The 22,217-nt window shown below is 37.5% G+C and overlaps 1 protein-coding gene across 2 annotated transcripts; it reads right to left on the bottom strand.

Moving 5' to 3' along the window:
• Positions 1 to 14,663: 14,663 nt before the first annotated feature.
• GAL (galanin/GMAP prepropeptide) lies at positions 14,664 to 22,208 on the bottom strand. Of its 2 annotated transcripts, XM_008946342.1 has the most exons (7): positions 22,195 to 22,208; positions 21,925 to 22,005; positions 21,177 to 21,231; positions 20,148 to 20,219; positions 19,665 to 19,751; positions 17,289 to 17,366; positions 14,664 to 14,948 (listed from the first exon to the last, which is right to left on the bottom strand). In XM_008946342.1, the coding sequence occupies exons 2-7, from the start codon at positions 22,003 to 22,005 to the stop codon at positions 14,896 to 14,898; spliced, it is 426 nt and encodes a 141-aa protein (XP_008944590.1). In that variant the 5' UTR covers positions 22,195 to 22,208; the 3' UTR covers positions 14,664 to 14,895. The 2 variants fall into 2 exon arrangements, with proteins under 2 accessions (XP_008944590.1, XP_008944591.1); XM_008946343.1 differs by lacking the exon at positions 20,148 to 20,219 and having other exon boundaries at positions 14,665 to 14,948.
• Positions 22,209 to 22,217: the final 9 nt, after the last annotated feature.

Raw genomic sequence — 22,217 nt, 5'->3', positions numbered from 1 at the left:
TACTGCTGTTGCTTACTGTTTCTTCGCGTTCTTGTAGTGAATTCCCCTTATCTCACCTCGGGGGTGTGTGTTTTTCTCCTTTTTCTCCCTCACGGCCAAACCACCGCAGTGGGAAGTGCGGTGCCAGGCTGGTGCTAGGCCTTTCTCGGCTCCTAATATACAGGAAGATCACCAAACTTTTGATGTGGGTTTTAATTTGTTTTGTTTTCCAAAACATAACTGACTTCTTAGAACATTGCTGGTTTTGAAGAGCGATCAGTGTTGTGTGCTTGGACAATTCTGCTCTTGGAGAATTCAACTTGTCACAGGCAACAGAGATGGAATATTTTTGACCATTTTGAAAAGTCTTGGCCTTGATCTGTTTTCCCTTAGATGGCAGTTAGGATCCAAACCAAGGAATTGATCCTCTGTCATGTAAGTAATCCCGTTAAGTTAGAACTACTTACCCCTGCAAAAAAGAATTTTGCATTTAATATAATAAAAGCAACAGATATTTATCTGTAGCTAGTCTACTGGTAAATTATGTATATATTGATCTTTTAAAATTACTTTTTAGAAATGCAGTGAAGTTCTCCAGATTAAGTTTGTGATACTGTCCATCAGAGACACGTGTATCTCCTGAGAGCTACTAAAAATGAGAGTTACGGACAATTCAGGAAAGCCATTCCATCAACAGAGCATCCAGTTGAAGGCTACAGGTATGTGTATACTGCCTCTCTCTTTGGCTGATCTCATCTTAGGATGGGATACATGGTCCTCTGGAGGTAATTCTTTTCCTCTGCTTGGAGAGGAAAACTGGACAAGTGGCTTAACCGTGTGAGAAATAATTTGGCACAAACCCAGATTCCAATTAAGTTCAAACTTTATTAAATGAACACAGGCAAGCAAACAGCGCTGGGTGCGGCGGGAGGCTCTGCTCGACCAAGACGCAAACGCCACACAGTCCCTGTCTCCGGCTTTTATTGTACCTGCTAATACATATCCATGAGTCTTTCTAAGAAAAGGTGGGTCTGTGTAAACTAATTCCAAGAATAGGCGGGTGTCCTCTGACGCATGCTCTCTTGGCCTCTTGGGGTCTTTGGGCTCCCACCTGGGGGTCATTGGATGAAGTGAGTGGTCTTCCTCGGCTCGCCCTTTAGATGGCCCCAGACTTCACGCATGCGCTGTACAACCCACCGCCCCCGGTTAACATTAGGCGGCTAGTAACAGAACCGGTTCACGCCAGCACACCAACGTGCCGAGTGGCAAGAAACAAGAAACCAGAACTATATACATATCACCCTGCTTTCCCCAGGCCTGTGGCTATACAGAACCAGACAGAGTCACACCTCACCATGCTGCCCTAATATGATTTTATTTTGACACAAATCAAGTGAATATATTTCACAACCTGACTTCCCTTTAACATAACTGACATAACTGACTTCCATTTAGCTAAACTTAGGGAAGGTGCATTCCAGTTCTGTCTCAACTCTGCCATCTCAGAAATACAGGTAAATGACACCCTTACTAAGCTTTGTGATTAATTACTCAAGCGATATATGTGGACCTTTAGCGGGTGAAATGTGCATAACACAGGTCAGCGGAGGAGATTTCCTGTAAAACCTCACATCTCAGTTTCTCTGTATAATATGCTCAGCCAAGTCATGATATCCTGCACTTCTCAAACATCTTCATATTCTGGACAATGGCAGATAGTGAAGAACATGAGAACTCTGAAAAATCAGTTCTGGGAGCTTGAAGTCAGCTTTATGGTTTGGTATGCTTAGAACTAGAAGACGTCTCTCTTACATTTTGAAGTTTCTTCAGAGTACAGTAGAGGTATGTTGAATAACCCAGAATATAGCTCCTAAAATCATAAAATGAGCAACAATTTCGACATCCACCACAATTACTTACTGCCAGCTCCTTTTCATCTTTTAAAGTGGCAGATCACTTCTTTTCTGGTGTGTTTTGGAGTAATTTTTTTGCAGATGTGGCATAATGACCTAGATTGCCATGAGATGAGAAAACAGGGCAATTTAGTGTGTTTTAAGAGAAAGGCTAAGATGTTCATGACCACGAGATTCTTGTGCTGTCTGTGGGGGTGGATACCAACTGAACTGGCAGCCAAATGGCCGAAGGAGGATGTCTTGTGAGGACAAGATGGTCCTGTTTTGGCTAAACCAACAGAGGCAAACATCTCTTACGTAAATCTTGAGGGCCAGAACGTCTGAGTGAAGACCTTTGCCTAATTAACAGCAAAATTAAAATTAAATTTTAGACCCCTAAGTCTGGTAATGAGCCTAACAGGGTACATGCTAAACATATGGGCTAAACATGATGGGCTTAACTTGTGCCAGGGAAGGTTTTGATTGGATATTGGGAAGAAATTATTTACTGGAAGAGTATTGAACCATTGAAACAGACTGCCCAGGAAGGTGGTGGATTCACTATCCCTGGAGGTGGTCAAAAAAACTTGTGGATATGATACTTCAGGACATGGTTTAGTGGTCATGGTAGTGTTGGGTTGATTGTTGGATTTGATCTTAGACGTCTTTTCTGTCCTTAATGATTCTATGATCATAGATTCTATTACTCTATAAATGACTATGTTACTCAACTCTACACTCAAATCATGATAAATGTCACTTAGAAGACAGAAACAGATGGGATTAGGATATAAAAATCACAAAAGGTGTACACCTCTAGGGAGGAAAGGATTAAAAGGCTAGCAAAGATGGTTGGCAGGCTGTACTTCTCTTCCTGCAGCCAAGCCACAGACACCTTCTTGGGAAGAATTGTGTCTTTAATATATGATATACCTTTTCCTAGCATTACTATTATTTATTAGCACTGTCACACAGATTTGTGTCTTCGAGTGCGTCAGACGTACCCAGGAATTACTAACTGGACATTGACTATACTTTTGCAGTGAGTGCGTTTATCTACAGTGATTCTAAACCTATTGTATCTGTCGCTTTAAAAGAATATAATCACAGAATCATAGAATGCTTTGGGTTGGAAGGGACCTCAAAAAGTCCTTTAGTCCAACACCCCTGCAGCAAGCAGGGACATCCGCAACTAGAGCAGGTTGCTCAGAGATCCATCAAGACCTTAATTCTCTCCAGGGATGGGGTCTCCACCACTTCTTTGGGCAGCCTCTTCCATTGTTTCACCACCCTTAAAGTAAAGAACCTCCTAATGTCTAATCTAAATCTACCCAGTTTAATAAATCTACTAGTTTTAACTTTTACGCTGTCTGATTGCAAGTCCCTGTCTGAGGCTCTGAGACAGACACAAGCCCCCTTAGCTGGGGCTCTGAGGTAGAATTCTCAGACATACTTCGTAAAACTGCTCAGTGCAAGACCTTGGGGCTCTGGCAGGCAAATGCCACACCCACACCCTTAATGAAACAGCAGACAGTATTTAGAATGCAGATGAGAACAAGGTAACTATTTGTATGAGGTCATCTTATGACTAATGTAGGCTGGGAAAAGAATCACAATTATGGTACCTAGCTATGAGTGGTCTGGTGTTTAATCTATGATTTTATTCCTGAGTTGATTTAATTTGTGACTATCTGAGGTAGTTCCTTGCAGCAGAGTAGGAGGCATCATGAGCTGTTTACAGCTAGGGGTGTGAAAACAAGCAATTCTTTGGCTAGAAAGCGTAGGTGAGAGGAAAGTCTGCAGTTTAGATAATCTCATTGCAAGGTAAGAGTCATATAAACTTCACAGAAATCTTAAGCTGCAGATTCTTTGGAGGAAGGTAGTGAGCATGTGATTTCTTTTGTCATATGGCTATTTTATGACAATAGAGAAGTAATTCATCATCATCAGGCTTGTAAAGAGAAGCAAAAAATTTTGACCACATGGATTCTCTTATAAAATCACTGTAAATTAATATGTAAAAAAAGCATATTTACTGGTGCTATTTGATTGTAGGAAAAAAGGTATGGTTCTTCAGAAATAACCAATGATCTTAGGTAGTAGGAAAAGGTGCAGGTAAAATTCAGTCAAGGAATCATAAAGGTTGGAAAAGACCTATGAGATCATCGAGTCCAGCCATCACCCAACACTACCATGACCATGTCCCCAGATGCCACATCTACACGTTTTTTGAACTTCTTCAGGTATGGTGACTCCACCACCTCCCTGGGCAGCCTGGGCCAATGCCTCACTATTCTTTCAGTAAAGAAATTTTTCCGAACGTCCGATCCAACCTCCCCTGGTGCAACTTGAGCCCATTAATTAACATGGTTGGTTTACATCTGAAATCTTTAATTCCTTGCTATTTTTGAAGCACTGACACAAATTTGGCTTACAGAATCCTTTGTTGATGGTGGTGGTGGCTTTTTGGTGTTTTATTTTAATTGCTTTTTCTTATTTACAGACTTCAAGTCTATAGGGAAATTTTTCAGAGGAACCTCAAAAAAAGTTACTGAAGTAATAGCAAACCAATTTGTAACCCTAACAGAAATAGTTTCTCTAGTAGTGCTAATATTGCTGGAAAATTCCATACGGTTGTATTTCTTCAAGCATGGTCCTTTTTATCCAAGACATCAGTATGACAAGGTTTTACATTAAGGCCTTTACTGTTTTTTTTCAGTGGGCCCGATGCTGGGGTTCAGCTGCAAATCTAATGCAAGCTAGATGAACTAGGAAAGTAAAAGTAGTTTTTGATCCATCTCCTTTGGTCCTTTGATTATGGATTACTTGCTGTTGACATGCACTATTTTTTTGCCAGCACAGGTTCAAAAGTGTGGTGAAGATATAGCTTGTTACCATTCCATAAATCTAGTCTGACACCTGGAATCGCTGTGGAAGAGTCATTTGCTACATGTCTTTGCCTTTTAGTGTTCCAGTGAGAGAGAGGCAACTGGAATATGCCCTTAATGACATCTCAGTGCTGGCCAAAGATTATCCTACTTTGAAGAATAATCATGTGACTGGTTAAATTAACCTTGAGCCTATTTGGTATGCAGCTCAAAAACATTTTAATTTCAAGTCAGACCCCTCCATGATCATTCTAGTAATGTCTCAGCCTAGAAAAAAACATCTTAGGCAAGGCTGACTTCAGAAATTACATACCAGAGAGCATTATAGCAACCGCTGGGTCATCAGTCACTCTTAAATTGCTCCCAAGACAGTGTACATAGATCCTCAAAGTCACGAGCAGGTCACATGTAGGTCACAGCCTCTAGAGCAAATGCCACCTGAATATCCAAAGATACTGGGTGGGTGTACTATTCTCTGTTCTTGGAGTACCTTAGTAGTTCAAATGTCTTGTTTTCAAACACGTTTATAGAGAGGCTGCCTACTCAGTTGCGTTTTACTGTCGGACTGTCCTGGCTTGGCTAGGATTGAGTTAATTTTCACCAGCTGGGAAAAGGCTACAGCCAGGACAGACAAGGAATCAGCCCGTGGGATGTCATGCCTGCTGTGCATGGACAGGCCGGGCAGGTCATGTGGGCATGTGCAGGGCCCGGTAGTTTGGTGGCTTTTATATCACTCACTTTATAATTGTTTCATTACTGTTACTGTTATTGTTGTTTCTTCTCCTCTTGCATTGTCGTATTAAGTTCTCCTTATCTCAGCCCACGGGGTTTTCCCATTATCTCCCTATTCTCCTTCCCATCCTACTCAATCATTATACACAAGCACTTGTCTTTCTTCTGTTTTTTTAGTATAATAAAAAAATATGGAATCTATTCCATATTTGATCTTCTCAGTATCTGTTCTGCCTCCACTGTTTCCTTTGATAAATGAGGTGACCAGCCCCACATAGCTTTAAGCAGTGATAAGCACATCAGAGATGACCACAGCACCACAGAGATATTTTTTTTTGTCTGTCCCTTCCTCCATTCTTTTCCATATAATAATCCCAAAAGGTCTTAAGAACAAAAAACACCTGCATATTAATGTGTTCTTAGCACATCAGTTGCTGGGGGAAGGATAAAGATTACATTTCAAGGAACAGTATTGGTGTGAGTAAATAAATACATATTAAAGGATCTTGGTTCCAGAGGACTAATCAAATGCTCATGAAGCTGGGAAATTCCCTCCTTAGGGCTTTACAAACTTCTTTTTGAAAGTTCAGGCTATTGGTGGCTGTTTGTTACATGTGTATTAGCAAAGTAAGGGATGCTCAGCTCTGAAATAACGAGACAAGGGAACTGTTTCACTTTGCTTTATTTCCAACTGTCAGACAGAGAAAAGTGTTGAAATCTGGAGACCATCACTGCAGAAAATTTGAGGTCTGATTTTTCACATTGAACAGCCTTTGTTTTGTCCACAGCTTGTAACTAGAAACAGGTAAGGCCTTTGAAAAATCAAGCGCTTTTTTTTTTTGTCAGCCCTAACAGATCTCTTCTGTTCTTTGTCTAAGCTGTGTGCATTAGCTATGTGTTCATCAGTTATAAAAGACTGAGGAGAGAGGCACTCAATGTGTTCTGTCAACAATAACTTTTTATTTGGATTGGCAATAAATATATATTTAATTTTTTTTTGTTTCAAGGCTGACAAATCCTGGAAGGTAGGAGAGCCCATGGTTCACTCTGCATTAACTGTCTCTTCTTTTCCATTTAGCCATGGACTATACTTTTCTCTGTTCTTCTCAGTAAACACAGATGTACCTTCTCTTTTTGGCTCTTCTGTTTTTTGCTAGTTTTTAAGTCTGTCACTGCAGCTGCTGTAATCATCTCTACATGCTAGTGCTATTTGTCTGTTTTTCAATTACATGGCTTTTTTTCTTGCTTCTTGAACAATTCTTTTTAAGAATTTGGCCACTTAAGGAACTAATGAAGTAGCAAGAATGGCCTTTTGCTGCATGCATAACTGCTTTGCCCTTCTTTTTCAGATACTGTGGGACTGCCCTTTCCAGTGTGGCCACTGCCTCTACCTGCCTTCTTGTCACCCTCAACTTCCACTTGATTTTCCCTGAGGCTTTGCCTGCCCTTGCTGCTCCCTGTCACAGAGCTGTTGGAAAGTGAGTAGCTTGCAGCATAAGACTGACTATTTTACCTACCCTGACAGTGTTTCCATATCCTAAGAAAAAAAAAAAATCTTACTAACAAGCATCTGATACTTTGCTATATAGGAAAGGGTCTGTATAGGTGGTTGCCAACAACAGCAAAGGACTAAACTTGATGGACTAAGAGGTTTGTGTTTTCTGCTATTCCTGAAAGTAAATCCTTTAACCTTGCTATGCAATTCTGCATGCCCATTGCCCAGTACTGATGTCTCAGTCTGCCTTGACCTATCTAAAAGCTGTTTATTCTCGGTGCAGCTGGCTCTGGTGAGGCTGTTGTTCTGAGAATCAGTCGTGGAGTTCAAGTCCAGTTGTTGGACACCCCACAGATAATGTAGGTTCTTCCCATTTAGCTGCTTAGAGGCATTGTTACCTCTTTTACAGGAAAAGGTATTGTAAATCCTAGAGTGGTTAAAACCAATAGCTTTAAAACAGTCAATAAGGTCAGAAGAAGGGAAACAACAAATCTACAGAAGAATTAATCTTAAGAAAGAAAATATGATTGAAGAGAAACAGCATATGTGAGCTCTTTTTAAGAACAGGAAAAAAAGTAGAAAAGTAGACAGTAGAAGAATGCCCTCCTGTTATATACTTAAATGAGAATCTCTTTGTACCAAGACAAAAGGAAATTGCTGTTAGGCAGGGTAGTGTGATTTATTTTCTTTTCTTCTCCACAAGCATCAAAATCACATCGTTACATATTCTGTTTTTTCAGACTGAACTCCCACATGAATAGGGAGTGATTTATGAGTTGAGTGTTTATGATGAAGAGGGTGTGAAGAGCACTCATTAACCATGAATTAGATAGCTAGAAGATGAAGTGAAATATTACTCACATGATTCAATAATCTAATTATCACAGACAACTGAAGCAACCATTCTACTTCATTTGGTCAAGGGTTCTGATACTTTTTGTGGAGATAGTGTCTAATTGTGCAAATGGTGCCTTGATTTTACAGGAGATGATTTCCAAGTCCAGACTCAGAAGTGATTAATGATTCACTTTGGTAAAATGTAAATACATAATTTTCCTTTTGTTTCACACAGGTCAGCCTGTGCAGAGCACTGTATGCTGTGAAGTCTGACATGGCTAGCAGTGTTTGAGTGGAATAGGAGAATTACAGATCCAAATTCTCACATGGTTGCGTCCCTTGATCTGAAATAAATTTTAAGTTGCAATACTGTTTTGCAAGTATCAGCTTACAGTCAGTAAAACCTAATAAGGTTTTGTTATTAATAAGAGTAAGAGTGTTTCCTCACATAATAATTGCTGAGCTGCATGGTTAGAAACAAACTGCCACTTTGCATATGTCATAACCTTTATTTTGCATGAATATAGCACACCTCTGTCTTTTAGAATTTTTTTTTTAAAAAAAGCTTTAACACCAATGTGTTCTTTGGATTCCACACAATGCTTTTGAAACACATTTCTGCTGATTTATCTGAATGATCAGATAATTTACGTACTTCTGGCACTGATCAACTGTCTCCAAACCCAAGTATCAAAATTTTTGATTCTCTAAATGAGTACATTTTCCTTAAAATAATAATAAAAAAATTATACTGGATTTTTTTTTCTAGCATTTCTGAACACATGGGGCTTCTTTTCTTGTGACCATTAAGATTACACAAGTTTAAGCATCTTCTGTTATAAAAGGATGAAATCCTTGCATTGTTATGTGCCTTCAGGACCCAGAACTTCAAACAGAGCTGTAGAGCCAACAAAACTAATGGTAGCATCCCAAAGATTTGTAAGAACTATTATCCCATCAAGACATAGCAATATTACAAAGTATGACTATTTTTTTCAGAATGAAATTACTGTTCAGGCTTTGCTCTCCTTTGCCCTTCCACTTGGCAGGTGACATAAGCAGCAGGCTTGAATCAAAGGCTATTACTTAATATTATCTTGCTAGGATGGGAAAATACAATAGATGCAAAATTGATGGATTGAGTCTTCCTCAGATGAGACAAAGTAACTGTGTTAATGATCTCACTCAATGAGAACTTATAATAAGATTTTATTTTAAGATTAAAATATTATTTTAATTAATATTTAATATTTTAATAATAAATAACAACAATTACTTTCTCTTTTCTTTGGATAAGTTGCACTATCAACTAGAATGAAGCCTTACAGTCAGGAACAGAGTTTACTCTAGATAGTTCTAACAGAAAGATGTACTTTGGAAGCTGCCTTATTACTTCTTGACAAGATTGTTTTCCAAAGGGAACTATACTTTAATCTTCTATCCGTAGTATTAAACTTAAGTGGTTTTTTCCCATTATTTCTCACTAAAACACTGGTAAAGCATCTAGACTAACACTGCACAAAACTCTTTTGGGTTTTATTACCTGACTTTACTCCAGTATGTTCTTAATTTTTGTCATTGTAAAACAAGGACATTTTAAAAATAACAGTTCAGAGGAGGTATGCATCACTTAACCACTGCATTTATCCCTGTTAACCAGCACAGAGTTTCTAAAACTGCTGCAGTTCTTGGTAAGTACAGTTCTGGCTAAATCAGACATTTATATTGATTTAAACCTGTTCTGTTAAACATGGTTGAGCTTTTTCGTGAAGAGTGCTATTACCACCTTGTGGCCATTTAGGCCGGCTCTTACTGCACTCCGAAGAATAGGACTTTAGTATATTGCTGTCTTCTAAATTGGCAGCCTTCTCTGCTTTATGGTTATCCTTTGCTTTCACCTGGATGCACAAAAAGTAGAGAACCAGAGGAAAAAATAAGAACAAAAAATGTTAGTATATTATGTATATTGGTTAAAAATCTAAACCACTTTTTTAGATGAAAAAAAAAATCTATAAACCTTAATGCTACAAATACGTGAACCTTTTCTTCGAGAAACTCTTACCGTATTTCCCTCAAAGTTTGGCAAGTTGTGTTTGTTTACCTTTAGGAAAAGAATCCAAAAACATTGTGAGAGAAGGGATAGTAACCACCTTGAAACCTACTGGTTTAGTAATGGTAAAGGGAAAAACTATTACCACGTCCATGGTCAATAAAATAAGTGCTTGGTAGAAAATGCAGAAAGAAAATTTCAGTTCTATATCAGGAAATGCTTTCTAATAGTACAGGAGAGTGAAGCACTCGCTGACTCCTCTCTTGGAGGGATGGTGGAGGTGCTGTCCTGGCTGGGCTAGGGTAGGGTTGGTTTTCCCCGGGCCCGGGTGGGAGCTCCAGCCAGGCAGATGGCCGGGGCAGCCGGGTGCCTGTAGCAGCAAGGCCAGGCCGGAATATTCTTGGAATATTCCATTCTTGGAGCTTTTTTTAGTCTTCCCTCTGGTGGCTGATGTATGGTGATGATGCATGCTCAGTGAGGTCCCTGGGGGTCGTCGTGGTGAAGGCTCAAGATCTTCCTCAGAGTTTCCCTTTTCACTTCTTCTGGCAACGCAGGCGCAGATGCTTCTAAGTTGTTGAATTAGCTTCTTCCAACTGCAACAGGCGGCAGGAGGTCCTGATGGGGTCTCTTATTCTTTACTTAACATCCTGTTTCAGCATATACAATTGCTCAAGCATTATTTGCACAAGCAAAATAGCGTAGAGGGTTGTAAGGATGAAGGCTTGTAAGCTCCCTTTTTCCTGACGGCGAGACCCTGGGTTGGGGTTCGATACACAACCTCCGACCGTACGTACTTTCCATCCGCTTACTGCACCCCCTTATTAGGCAAAAGTATAAGTGCATTTGCTTTTAATAAAATCCACTTTCCATCCAGCTGTTTTCTCACAGCTGTGAACTAGAGAATAATTTAGGTGACCTCTTGCATTTCTTTCCTGTCCAACAAATTTATGAGCTGAAGAATTATTGTACTTTCTGGTGCCCATTTCTAACTTGTTGCTTTTTTGTGTCACATATTCTGAAATCATGTAAAAATACTTTCATCACTTTTTCTGTGAGCTGTTAATGTGGTGTTTCACATACTACCTCCAATCTCCTCATATTGTTTGAAAGGCAAAAGAATAGCTAAGAAATCGTTAGAAGCTGTTGTAAACTAACTCACACCAAGCTTCTCTGTTATCTTAAGAAGTAACTGTGCTACTCAGGCAAAAAGAGCTGTAGTTTGGTTTCAACTGTAGCATTAAGCTTGAAAGCAGAATTATGGCAAACCCAGTATCAAACCCTCTAAAACATCCTCACTATTCTGAATCTTAGCTAATTTTTCTATGCTAATTTTGCAGTCTGACCTTTACACAAGTAGGCAGGTGGGAAACCTGCATACCCAGTCAGCTGCCTAATGACTTCCGAAGGCGAATAGGCAGGTTTTCTGTCAGCTCTGCCCTCTTTTACGCTGAACTGGTCTGCATTTAAACAAGTCTTAGTGAGACTACCTGACAAGTGACGCACTGTAAAAAAATTATACCTTTGTGGTTATAGATAGTATTAATTTCTGCAGATTTTTTAGCCAAAAATGTGTAATTTCCAAGTTTCTTTTGTAAACTGGCATCAGATGCTGTGCAGATGAAGAAACCCTGTTTAATTAATCTCTGATTTATGTATCAGAGCCTACAGGTTGTTTTATAGCTCTATGCACACATCTGTAATGTGTTCTAAGAAACAATTTAATTAGACTTTTTGAGGCAGTCATTTCATTTGGCCCTTGAAAGACTTTTCTTCCATATGAATAGAACTGTTTCCTTTCAGAACCTATGGTCTTCACAATATCCTGTGCCTGTCAGGACCACAACTGCATCATGAGATGTATGGAAAAGACTTTTTTCCTGGGGTGGGGCTTAAAAATATTACTTGATCATTTTATCCAGTAATCTTTAAATCCTAGGTTTGAAGAATTGAATTCATTCAGTACTTCTATCATGATATTTAAGACTGTCATCTCTCTCTCCTTAGTAGTCTCTAACTAAACTCACAGTCTATATAGTCTCTCTGTGTATAAAAGTTGTTCTGTGTCGATGAAGATATTGGTCACTGTTCTCTAGCTTTCTCGTTCTACAGTGCTTTTTTTCTTGTTTGTTTTTTTTTATTTTCTATAAGCTGATCAGAACTACAGCTGATGTCAAAGTTGGGAATGGTGGCATAATGATGTCTGGTTTGGTTTTGGCTACTTTCATTATAATTCCTAACATTCCATTTGCCTTTCTAACAGCTGCTGAGGTCTAAAATGACATTTTTCAGAGGACTGTGTACAATGAGCCTAAGCTATTTTTCCGGAGATAATTTAGACCATCATTATGTGTATGCAAAATTAGAGCTGTTTTTCTCTGTGTATATTACTTTTCTTGCATCAGCATTTAATTTCATCTGCCATTTTATTGTCCAGTCATCCAGCATCATGCAAGCCTTCTGTTCAGTGTCAGAGTCAAGCTTGCATGCTGGGTAACATCACAGCACTGGCGAACATTACGAGAAAGTTTTAGTCATTTTTTAGACTTGGCTTTTGTCTTTAGTGCCGGTATGTGTTTGATCTGATGCTACACAAAAATGGGCTGCAACATAAGCAAATGAACAAATACATGAAATGATTTTTTTTTTTAAATTTTCTACTGAAACTTGGTGCATCTGTTTATTGTATCTTTGCCCGGTTGAAACGAATTGCTTTTAAAATGTAGTTTAAAGGCCATCTTTTATCAGAATGTTTGTCTGAGAGGCTGATTATGCAGATGTCCTTCCAAATATTTGCAGAATTTAAGTCTGAGGTGTAACTATGTAAATCGTCTCTTAAATAAAATAAGAATGTTATTAAAACAATAATGTAACAGAAATTGATCCAGAGGAATGCCCTTTTATTTTTTTTTCTCCTTTGTTTTTCCAAAGATAAGAGCCGTAAAGGGTAAAGAAACAGTATGAAAATTTTACCTCTCTCTGTATTTTGGAATATTACCAATATGTGTTTGAATGCAGTAATTATTAAGTGACGGTACATGAACTGCTTTTGTTTATTAGATTATAAATAATCCTTTGTGGGTTTTATAGTGCATGAATATAGCAGTGCAGCACAATGACTAAGAACCTGTGGGCCCCTCTGTTTAGACAGTGATGTAAATATTCCAAAGAACTTGATCCTATGAGTTTTTCACTATTTCAAATAATCTCAAATTTCAGAATTTCAGATAAACATTTCTAACAAGACCATTCCAACTTTAATGAGCTGACAGTATGCTAATTTGATTTAAGTAATGACTTTTTTTTTATTTTAAACTCAATTTCTTATCCTATTTAAAAAGAAAAGGAATTCAATGCTAAGATTAGTGTCTTTTGATTTTATCATAAATTCAGATGCTTTGCCATAGAAAGATGGCTTGTTATTGAATTCTGCAAGTGAACACTGGTTCTTAGCAGTCAATGAACTAAGGACCATAGAAGTCAATGAAAAGAAAGCATCTTGATTTTAGTGAGCTCTGCTTCAAGTTTATGATGGGAAATGTAGACGTTACTACTGAAAGATATTAGCCACTTTTCTTTATAGCTTTTTTTGTTCTGCAGTGGAGAGTTTGGAATTACTGAACTATACTAATGTATAGACATTAAATTTCACTCTGTTCCTTTCTTTTTTTTCTTCCCTCATGCATTTTTGGAATTTACCAAATAATATTGAAGTAGCAGCATGTATACTAAGAGAGTATACATTTTTATTACTCTTTCTAAAACGATAGAACAGTAAACCATTGTCTGCAGGGATTGCTCACAAGCTCGTTGGATCTGATAAAAAGTGTTGTTTGTACACTGTGGAAAGTGCACAACAGACAGTAGATGAGAGGCTCAGTATTTATCAGAGGAAGAGCACAGGCTGATTGACAGCGTGAGTTAGCTACCCCTGTGGGTTCAAGGTAGACACTAGTGGTCTGGCATCTAGAATATATACTCTGCGGTGCTAGAAGTGAAAACCAGATTATGTGATAATGTTCTGCAAAATTCCTGCCCGTCTGTGCACTCTCGTGCACGGCGGCGTTTTGAAAGGATGAGATCTCGTTGCACTGTGCAGAGTGGAAGTCATCTGAGTGTGAAAAACCTTCCTGAGGTTCTGTGTTCTCTCAGACCTTTCCTCGTCTGCTGTGTCCTGCCCTAGCGTTCTGGTCTCAGAACATCAAAGCTCTTTCACATGGATTAGCATGTATTCAAGTGCTTTTCTGGCCTCAAACTAAAGTGCATCATAAAATAAAATGTTTGCTTGTTCTTTTTTTTTTTTTTTTTTTTTTAATTTTAGAGTGGACAGGAGAGTTTCTTCATTAAAGAATACAGTTCCAGTAAACTTGACAACCTAGGAATAGGAATCCTACAGCTAGGATTTGTGTATTTCTACCATCCATACAGAATAGTTAAATTTGTAGTGGGTGAAGGTTTGCTTTTGTCAACAGGCTGCTGTATTATAGATGAATAATATGGAATTTAAAATGAATGTTAATTTATTTCATGTCTATGAAAATATAATCAGGAAGTAAGGTTTCCATAAAGTGTAAAAGTACAGGCAGATCTGTGACTTAAAAATTTGACTCTGTATGGCAGCAGTTTGAATTCACTGTTCTTTTTCTTACTTAGCTTAAGTACCCAATATGTAGTATTTATGTTTTATTTTACTGTAATTTTGAAGAGTATACAGGCAGGATAATCTTACCTATGTAACCTGGGCTTTGGATATTGTGTGCTGGTATCTGTTTGATTTTTAAATGAAACAATGTAGTTGCTCTTTATTTTTATTTTATCATTCGCCTACAGGAAAATTTTACAAAGGCAAAATTTTACACTGTGACATCACAGGAGAAGGAAAAAAAAAAGCAAACAAAATAATACAAACAGAGGGCAGAATCCATTTATCAGATTAATGCAAACAATACTCATCTTCAGGTCATTTGGATCTTTTGTTTAGAGTTCAATCTAAATCTACACAACAATAAAGTAAAAATGCATTCTTCAAGACTGGTTTGTTTCTTCTGGTGAAGGTATTTTGTCAAGTACTCCCACCTCTGAAAAAAAGAAAAAAAAAGAAAGAATTAACACATATGTAAGCATGCTTATTAATTTAGCAATTAAATTATGAAGTCCAATTTCGATAACATACATTTTTATATTTTTCTTTTCTCAACTATAAGAGGCAAATCCTTGAGCCTTTAATATTTTAATTTATAAACCAATGGTTTTTTTTTTTCTCTTGAATGTTAATATCTTCATGCTAAAATTTCAACTTTTCAGAAACAGCAGTGACAGAATGACAATTATGTCAGTTTTATTCTGTCAGCTGATACTGCTGAATCCCAGCATCTCAAAAGTTTTAACATTATTCAGTTATGGCTACCACCCTACAGCTTGATTTATAGAGGAAGCCTTTAAAGCTGGAGGGGACAATTTTCAAGAGAAAGAACTGAAGGCCACTTCTAGATACCACCAAGATACTTTTTAGCAGTTAAAATATTTGTTTTATCTTGCAGATAAAAATTACATCTAATCTGAGTAAGTATTCCTTGAATCTGAATTTCATGAGTGGAAGTTTTCCCCTCCTCTCAAATGAGTGTATCTAATCCAACATATATAATGTAGTAAATTTTCATTCAAGCAAAAAAGTGTCTCTACCATAAAAAAGTATGTTTTTCATCTCCTAAATCTACAGTTCTGATTTTGTGCAAAAGTTTGTACTAGGTCTTGCCAATCAATATGGTTAAGGGATACTATGATAACATTCTGTGGCTTTTGAAACATGGGAACAAGAACAATCTCAGGGACTACCCACTTTATATCATCTGGATATTCCTTTTCTTACAAGGGCAGACAATAATAAAACCATCTTTTCTGAATAAAAATTGTTTATCATCACTACCCTAAACAAGGGATAGTTACTTTGAGTTAAAATATAGCCCTTTTTTGCTCATTCATTCCAGAAAAGGAGTAATTTGTATTTCTATGTGATGCATTTTATTTTCTTGCCCAACTTAGCACCTCTTAGCCTACTCAGAGAGCACATGCTTGAAGTCAACGTGCTTCACACCCTTGCTGTTGTGTCCAGTTATTGGTTTTATTTCCTAGGCTCACACAGCAAGGCAGAGGAGTGTTCTGGGCTCCTTCAGAGCGGCACAACAAGCAAGCTGCTATTTGGTCCACGGTAAATATAAATGCTAATAATCTGCTTTAAATAAATATTGGAATTATCTGAGGCCCTTAGTACTACCCTTTTGTTTCAAATGCAAAGTTGATTCAATAAGCGCTGGACTGATATTTTCAGTAGTGAGAATTATTTTTTTTTGGGTGGGATACAAGTAATTTAGAAAATTATGCCGAAAAGGTCTAGAATTTTTTCTCCTAGACATACAGGAAATGAACAGATCTCTCAAAAGTCTTTTAATAATGAAATGAAAATACAAACATAACACACCGCTCTTTGTTACTATTTCACTGCATAAACTTGCCACAGAATTGCTTATAATTTGTTTTATACAAAGGTAAGAATATAAAAGTTACAGATTTATTGAACTGTCTGGTTTCCAAGACAGAATTACTCAAACATTTGCGGTAAAAATAACTTTTTCCTTCCTGTTGTTTTCTTCACATTACATTTTTGATCATTTTGTACACTGTTTAAAAAGAGCTGAAGATGTTTTTAAAAGCTCAGAATTGTGGTTTGGTTTTTTTTTTAACAAATAAAAGCAAGACTAATGAAAACTCAGAAGCAGCTTTCCTCTTCACCTAATGCTATAATAAAGTTACGATTTTTATAAAATCAGGTACAAGCTCAGGTTTAGAATTCTTGTCGATTTTAAGACTCCACTGAATTTTTACTAGCAACATTTTGAGCTGTTTGCCAACATTCATATTGCAATTCTATGATGTGACTTTATTGTAGAATACACCCAGAACAGCAGATGTATTTCTTTTGTAACTAACAAGCATTTCAGAACTTCAACTGTTCTTGGCATTAAACTAAGGTCTTATTTAATTTGCTACTGAATTGCTTCATACTACCTCCCATGTAATAGGACTCGAATTTTTCAGCTGTTCTAAAAGCTGGGTCCATACCATTTTAGTAGTAGCTGTTATTAATTTTCACAGTGCCCAAAGTAATCAAATGGTATTAGAACCCTGCTATTTTGGATATTCATTGACCTGCAGTTTGGCAGAACTACCTTCACTCTCTAAATCAGGCCTATTCTTAAGTGCACTAAAATGGAATTGGCAGTTCTTCCACACCACCAGAGATGCTGTTCAACGTCTTGCACACTCAACTCTGTAGCAGACTTGTACAATCAAGTATAGTCATAACTTCCCAGTAGGTTCCACACCAGAAAGTGTGAAAGACTGATAAAGTATTCACTAACCTTTAAGATGCAGGTAAGTCAAAAATTCAATTATTGTGCGCACAATGTTTTCATCAGCCAGTGGTCTCCCAAGATTTCCTATAAAACAAGTTGATTGTCACTTAATGTTAACATGAAATAAAGATGCAACGTTGTGGCTAAGTTTATGAATACTATGATAAAAAGCTATCTGAAATGTCTTCTTCCTTAAAATTATTAGTGGAAAACTTCATTTCATGGAAGAGCAAAGCCACTTTAAGGTAGGTAACTGTAATTCTCAGGACCAAAATTGCCCAGCTTTGTATGCTATTGCTGCATAGATGATATGACACCTTAATGGTGATGGTCATTAAGGCCTTATGAGTTCTGTTGCTGATGACAGTTATCCTCTTTTGTCAACTCTCTCCTTTGTGTCCACTAGCTTGAAACTGAAAGGAAAGGTTAATCTAGCAAACAAATTCATCAGCTTTGCAAAATAGTCAAAAGTTCTTCATGTAATTTGACTTTGTTCCCAACACATCATATAAGCGTCATATATCACTATATAAGCTAGGCCTGGGACTTTACTAAAAGCTCAGGTAGGGTTTTGCATACACATCTAATACAATGTAGTCCTTTTTGATCTTGTGGAAGTAGGCCTTTTGATGCTTTTTAAATGTCCCAATTTAACCAGGTCTCTTGAGAGCTTGTTATTGCACTTTGGGGTGTTGAGAAGTACACTTTCTGTATCTACTTAAAAAAAAAAAAATAATCTTGCTTTTTATCAACAGGATGGAGAATTGTTCTGTATTAGAGAACAAATTGCAGATAATTTCCCTAAGATTTTTGGTTTTCTACATACAGAGCAGATGAGTAGCCTTGTCTGGCTCACAGTCCATTATTGCATCACAGAAAATACTGTGCCTTGGTATTATCATAGGGGATGTGTTTTATCTCAGAAAACAGTCTGAAAAAAATGAGTTTGCAGCAGGTGAATGTTGGGGGAAAATTTTCCATGATGAAGAGAAGATTCAAGTCTCTAATGACATAAAGATTAGAAGGCAGACTGAACTCAAATAAAAGTCCTAATGGGGAGTTGTTAGGGACACAGACACTTCTGTTATGTAGAGAGACAGCATTTAAGAAAACTGCATCTAAAAGTCATGTCTTCCAGTCTTTAAATTGAATACCAGATGTTGTTAGTACTTAAGTATTATTTTAAGTTTTCTGTAATTTTTATTCCCACCTAGCCTGTTATGGATTTTTGTAATGATCAGTCTTTATTATATTAGTATAGTATTGACCCAGATTTTATTACCAGTGTGATATTTATTGGATAATTTTTTTCTTTTCTGTAGCAAATTAAGTATATTGTATCTGTGTATTTCTATATACTCTATTGAACTTAATTTTATAGAGCAAATTGCTCACAGACTCCAGTAAAGAAACAGTTATGCTCTTGGAATGTAAATCTTTCCTGATTATGGTTGGTTTGGTTTGTTTTGACCTAGTGTTATGTAACCATTAGAAGCTCTTCTAGGTTATCTGGAAAGCTTGCAAACTTGGAAGTATTCCTTCAAGGAGAGAGACCAGTCCTTTGCATGAATTTTCACAGCGATATGTATATATGTTACCATTTTAAGATACTTTGTAAATAATCAGCAGAATTTCACTTAAAAAAAGCCTTCATTTTCAATTACAATAAGAATTCCGACTACCTTACCATTTTTCAGATCTCCTTTGGATTTGAACTCTATGATAAACGTCAGCTTCAAAGAAAACTTTTGATGAGAAAAAAAGCATCTACAATGAGGCTCATGGCAGAGGCAGTTATACCATTTTCAGCTCCCATCCAGACAAGTTTAGTCAGGTTTATTTGTAATCGTGGAGGTGGAGGTGCAGCAAAAGAGATCCATAACTCTTACAGATCCTTTTCCTATAATGGAGCTGATAGTATATCCACAAAGGGCAAACGTGCTGCCATGGAAGATTACATGCTGCACAGTTAGATTACAAATGCTCTCCTTTCACTTTGTTTCTGACTGAGCAAGACATTATTTTTACACCAGCGTTTGTGGAAGTAGGTTCTCCACTGAAAAAAAACCCCTGTAACTCTTGAGTGTCTAGGGTGACATTTGAAATACTTATTTAAACATACAAAAGAAAAAGAGCTAGGTTTATTCAAAGTAATATGATCTATTACACCTTAAAAGCAACACGATCATGGTACTTCTCTGTAGGCACCAAGGTATCTTAAACGAAAACCAGATACAGAGAGCACATTGAATGACCAGATTTAATTTTTCTTCCTTTCATTTGTTTATTAGGACTTTTGTTAGAGTTCAGGAACAGTTTTGTGTCTAGGTCGGTAGTCAACAAAAAACAAATCAACAATCCTGGTTTTCAGAATTTCATTACCTGCTTTAATATCCTCATCAGGCTGTATTTCACGTTTACCAGTGAAACCATGTTTGTCGTTAAAAGATCTGTGGTTATCTACTGCATCTGATAAATAAATTAAAAATCAGAGGAGTTAATTGACTTAACAATAACCTTTGCTACATTGTTTTTTTTCCATGGATTTAAAAAAAAAAAATCATGATGGACACTTTTGATGTACAAAATGGCAAAGCAATTAACATGTCAATAAAATAACTTTTCTTCTTATTTTATACTTATGTTTTATAACATTTACAGACCCAGTCCTGTACTACGTACTTGCTGAAGCTCTTAATAAATTCAGAGGAAGTTGTAAAGAATATGTAAGTTTGTACATTCATGTGTAATTTGGGAAGTTGGGGGAACCCTACTCATTCCTCTATTTTTAGAACGTTGCAGATGACTTTGCTTAGAAGAAAACTGCAGATAGTTTTTGAAGGTTATTCATGTAAACTATCTTACATGCCCCTGGTGCCTCTTCGCTCCCCCTTGCAATGGGCATTTCCTTTATCAGTAAAAGCTGCTCAATACGACCTGCAACAAAGGATGACTCCTATTATCCAGTCTTAGATAAATGGCACTTTGACAAGCATATTTCCCCACAGTATATTTGCCAATTTGGTAGATCTGCTTCGGGGCAAATATGCTTCCAGACAGTTAGAGAGACAGTTTATACATTTAAGAAGCATTAATCCATTTTTTTTTTTTAGGTGTCCTTAAGGTTAGTTAAAAAGAATTATGAGAGTCATAGTATCTGTCATGTATTACTGAGAGTGAAAGTATAGCAACATAGGTGACATTATTAAATTAACCAGAAGTAATGGTGAAAGGACAGATATTTGAGACAGTTTAGTGGTGCCTTTCACTTTTCTTATAATCTACATTTGTGATTCTCCACCTTTGTAAGCCAATGTTTTCTTTATGTATTTTTCACATAGTGAACTGTTGATATTTACAGTCATGACTACTCATGTTATTGTTTTAACTTGTTTTGCTTTAATTGAAAAAAAAAAAAAAACACAGTAGTGGTATAATATTAAAGACAGGTAGCAAAGCCATTTTCAAAGATTTAAAGATGAAATCTGAAATACATGACAAAGTGCTCAAATGTTAAGGGAAGAATGACAAAATGTGATATCTAAGATGCTCTAAGATTTTGTAACACTTTGGGGAATGGGAAAGTATTTGTCATATGAAAATTACAGCTCTGAAGTACAAAGACTGACCAGATATGCTTCTGGATATAAAGCCTTGAAGCACAACTCTGCTTTAGAAAAGAACAGTTATTGTCCAAGACAAGTCGATTCTGTATTAGGCATGTAACAAATATCTAACCAAGTATTGTCCCTGCAAGACTGAAGAAACTAATTTAGTTTAGACAAGATCACCGTATTTATCAGAAGAGTGAGCAGCGCACTACAGCAAATTGGTGTACAAGAAAAAACTACTTCTGCATTATGAAATAATGCAAACCAAGAGTGCTTGACTTACGTGGCCCAAGTAGGTAACCAGCACTATTCAAAGTCCAACCTCTTTTTTCTTTTGCCTTAAAGAAAAAAAATATAAGTACGTTATTGCATGGACTACACAGTGCTTTCTGAAGACAGCACAAACAGCACCCCAGTGGACATCCTCTTAGCAGAAGGTGTCTTCTGAAGACTTGAAACTAAGAAATATTGTAAAAAATAGCCATAATGTAAAAAGCCAATAATACTGAAGCAAATATTTATGGGGAACTCTTGCTTACTCCCCATCTGAATCAATAGCTTTGCTAATGATATCCATGTGGTGTGAAGATTTCACACCATCTAAGTGAAAGTAAGTCATGCTTGGGAGGTAGAAATTTTTACTTAATACTCCCAAGTATCCTCCTGACAATCACCTTAATAGCAACAGTGCTTCCTTTGATTGATTGTGTTTATGTGACAGCCTCTTTATTAAGAGGTTCTTCTGTACACCACCTTTTCTGAGTCAGATGGGGCACCCATTCAATTTTGGTCTATAAACTAAGACCCCCTTTCCCCCCCTTAGAATTTGTTACAAGGGAGAGAGCATGCAAAAGCCAAAAATTCTTCACTAAAAACCTGCTTGGTACCCAGAATTTTTTTGAGTGCTGCATTTTGTCCAACCCCACTGTCTAAACAGAGTGTGTATCACTACAGGGTTTACTGTTACTTGCCCAATGAGACATGGATGCTGTCCCTTAGATAAGATCCGCAACAGTGGAATTCGTACTTACTGAGAAAACCAGTCCGAGTGTTTCTGACAGGGTGGCACAAAGGATTAAAGACAGAAACAGGAAACTAGTGCACCTCTGCATCTGGAAGGAAACCGTCCGAGGGTAAGTGCTCGGAGTTACAGCTTTAACTTCCAGTTTAGGATCCCCCGGGGCGTGCGAGCATCCCGCGCGGGTGGGAAGTGGGGGCTCCCGCGGGGCGGGTTGGCTACCGGTGGGGCTACTGGTTCGCCTCTCGGATCCTCACTGGGAGAGAGGCCGAGAGGGGAGTACCTTGAGCTGGGGCGCGACGGCCT

Source organism: Merops nubicus, unplaced genomic scaffold, assembly GCF_000691845.1.
Source record: "Merops nubicus isolate BGI_N331 unplaced genomic scaffold, ASM69184v1 scaffold4468, whole genome shotgun sequence".
In the NCBI taxonomy this organism is placed as follows: domain Eukaryota; kingdom Metazoa; phylum Chordata; class Aves; order Coraciiformes; family Meropidae; genus Merops; species Merops nubicus.
Note: the sequence above shows the minus strand (reverse complement) of the source record. Positions and strands in the feature narration are given on the sequence as shown.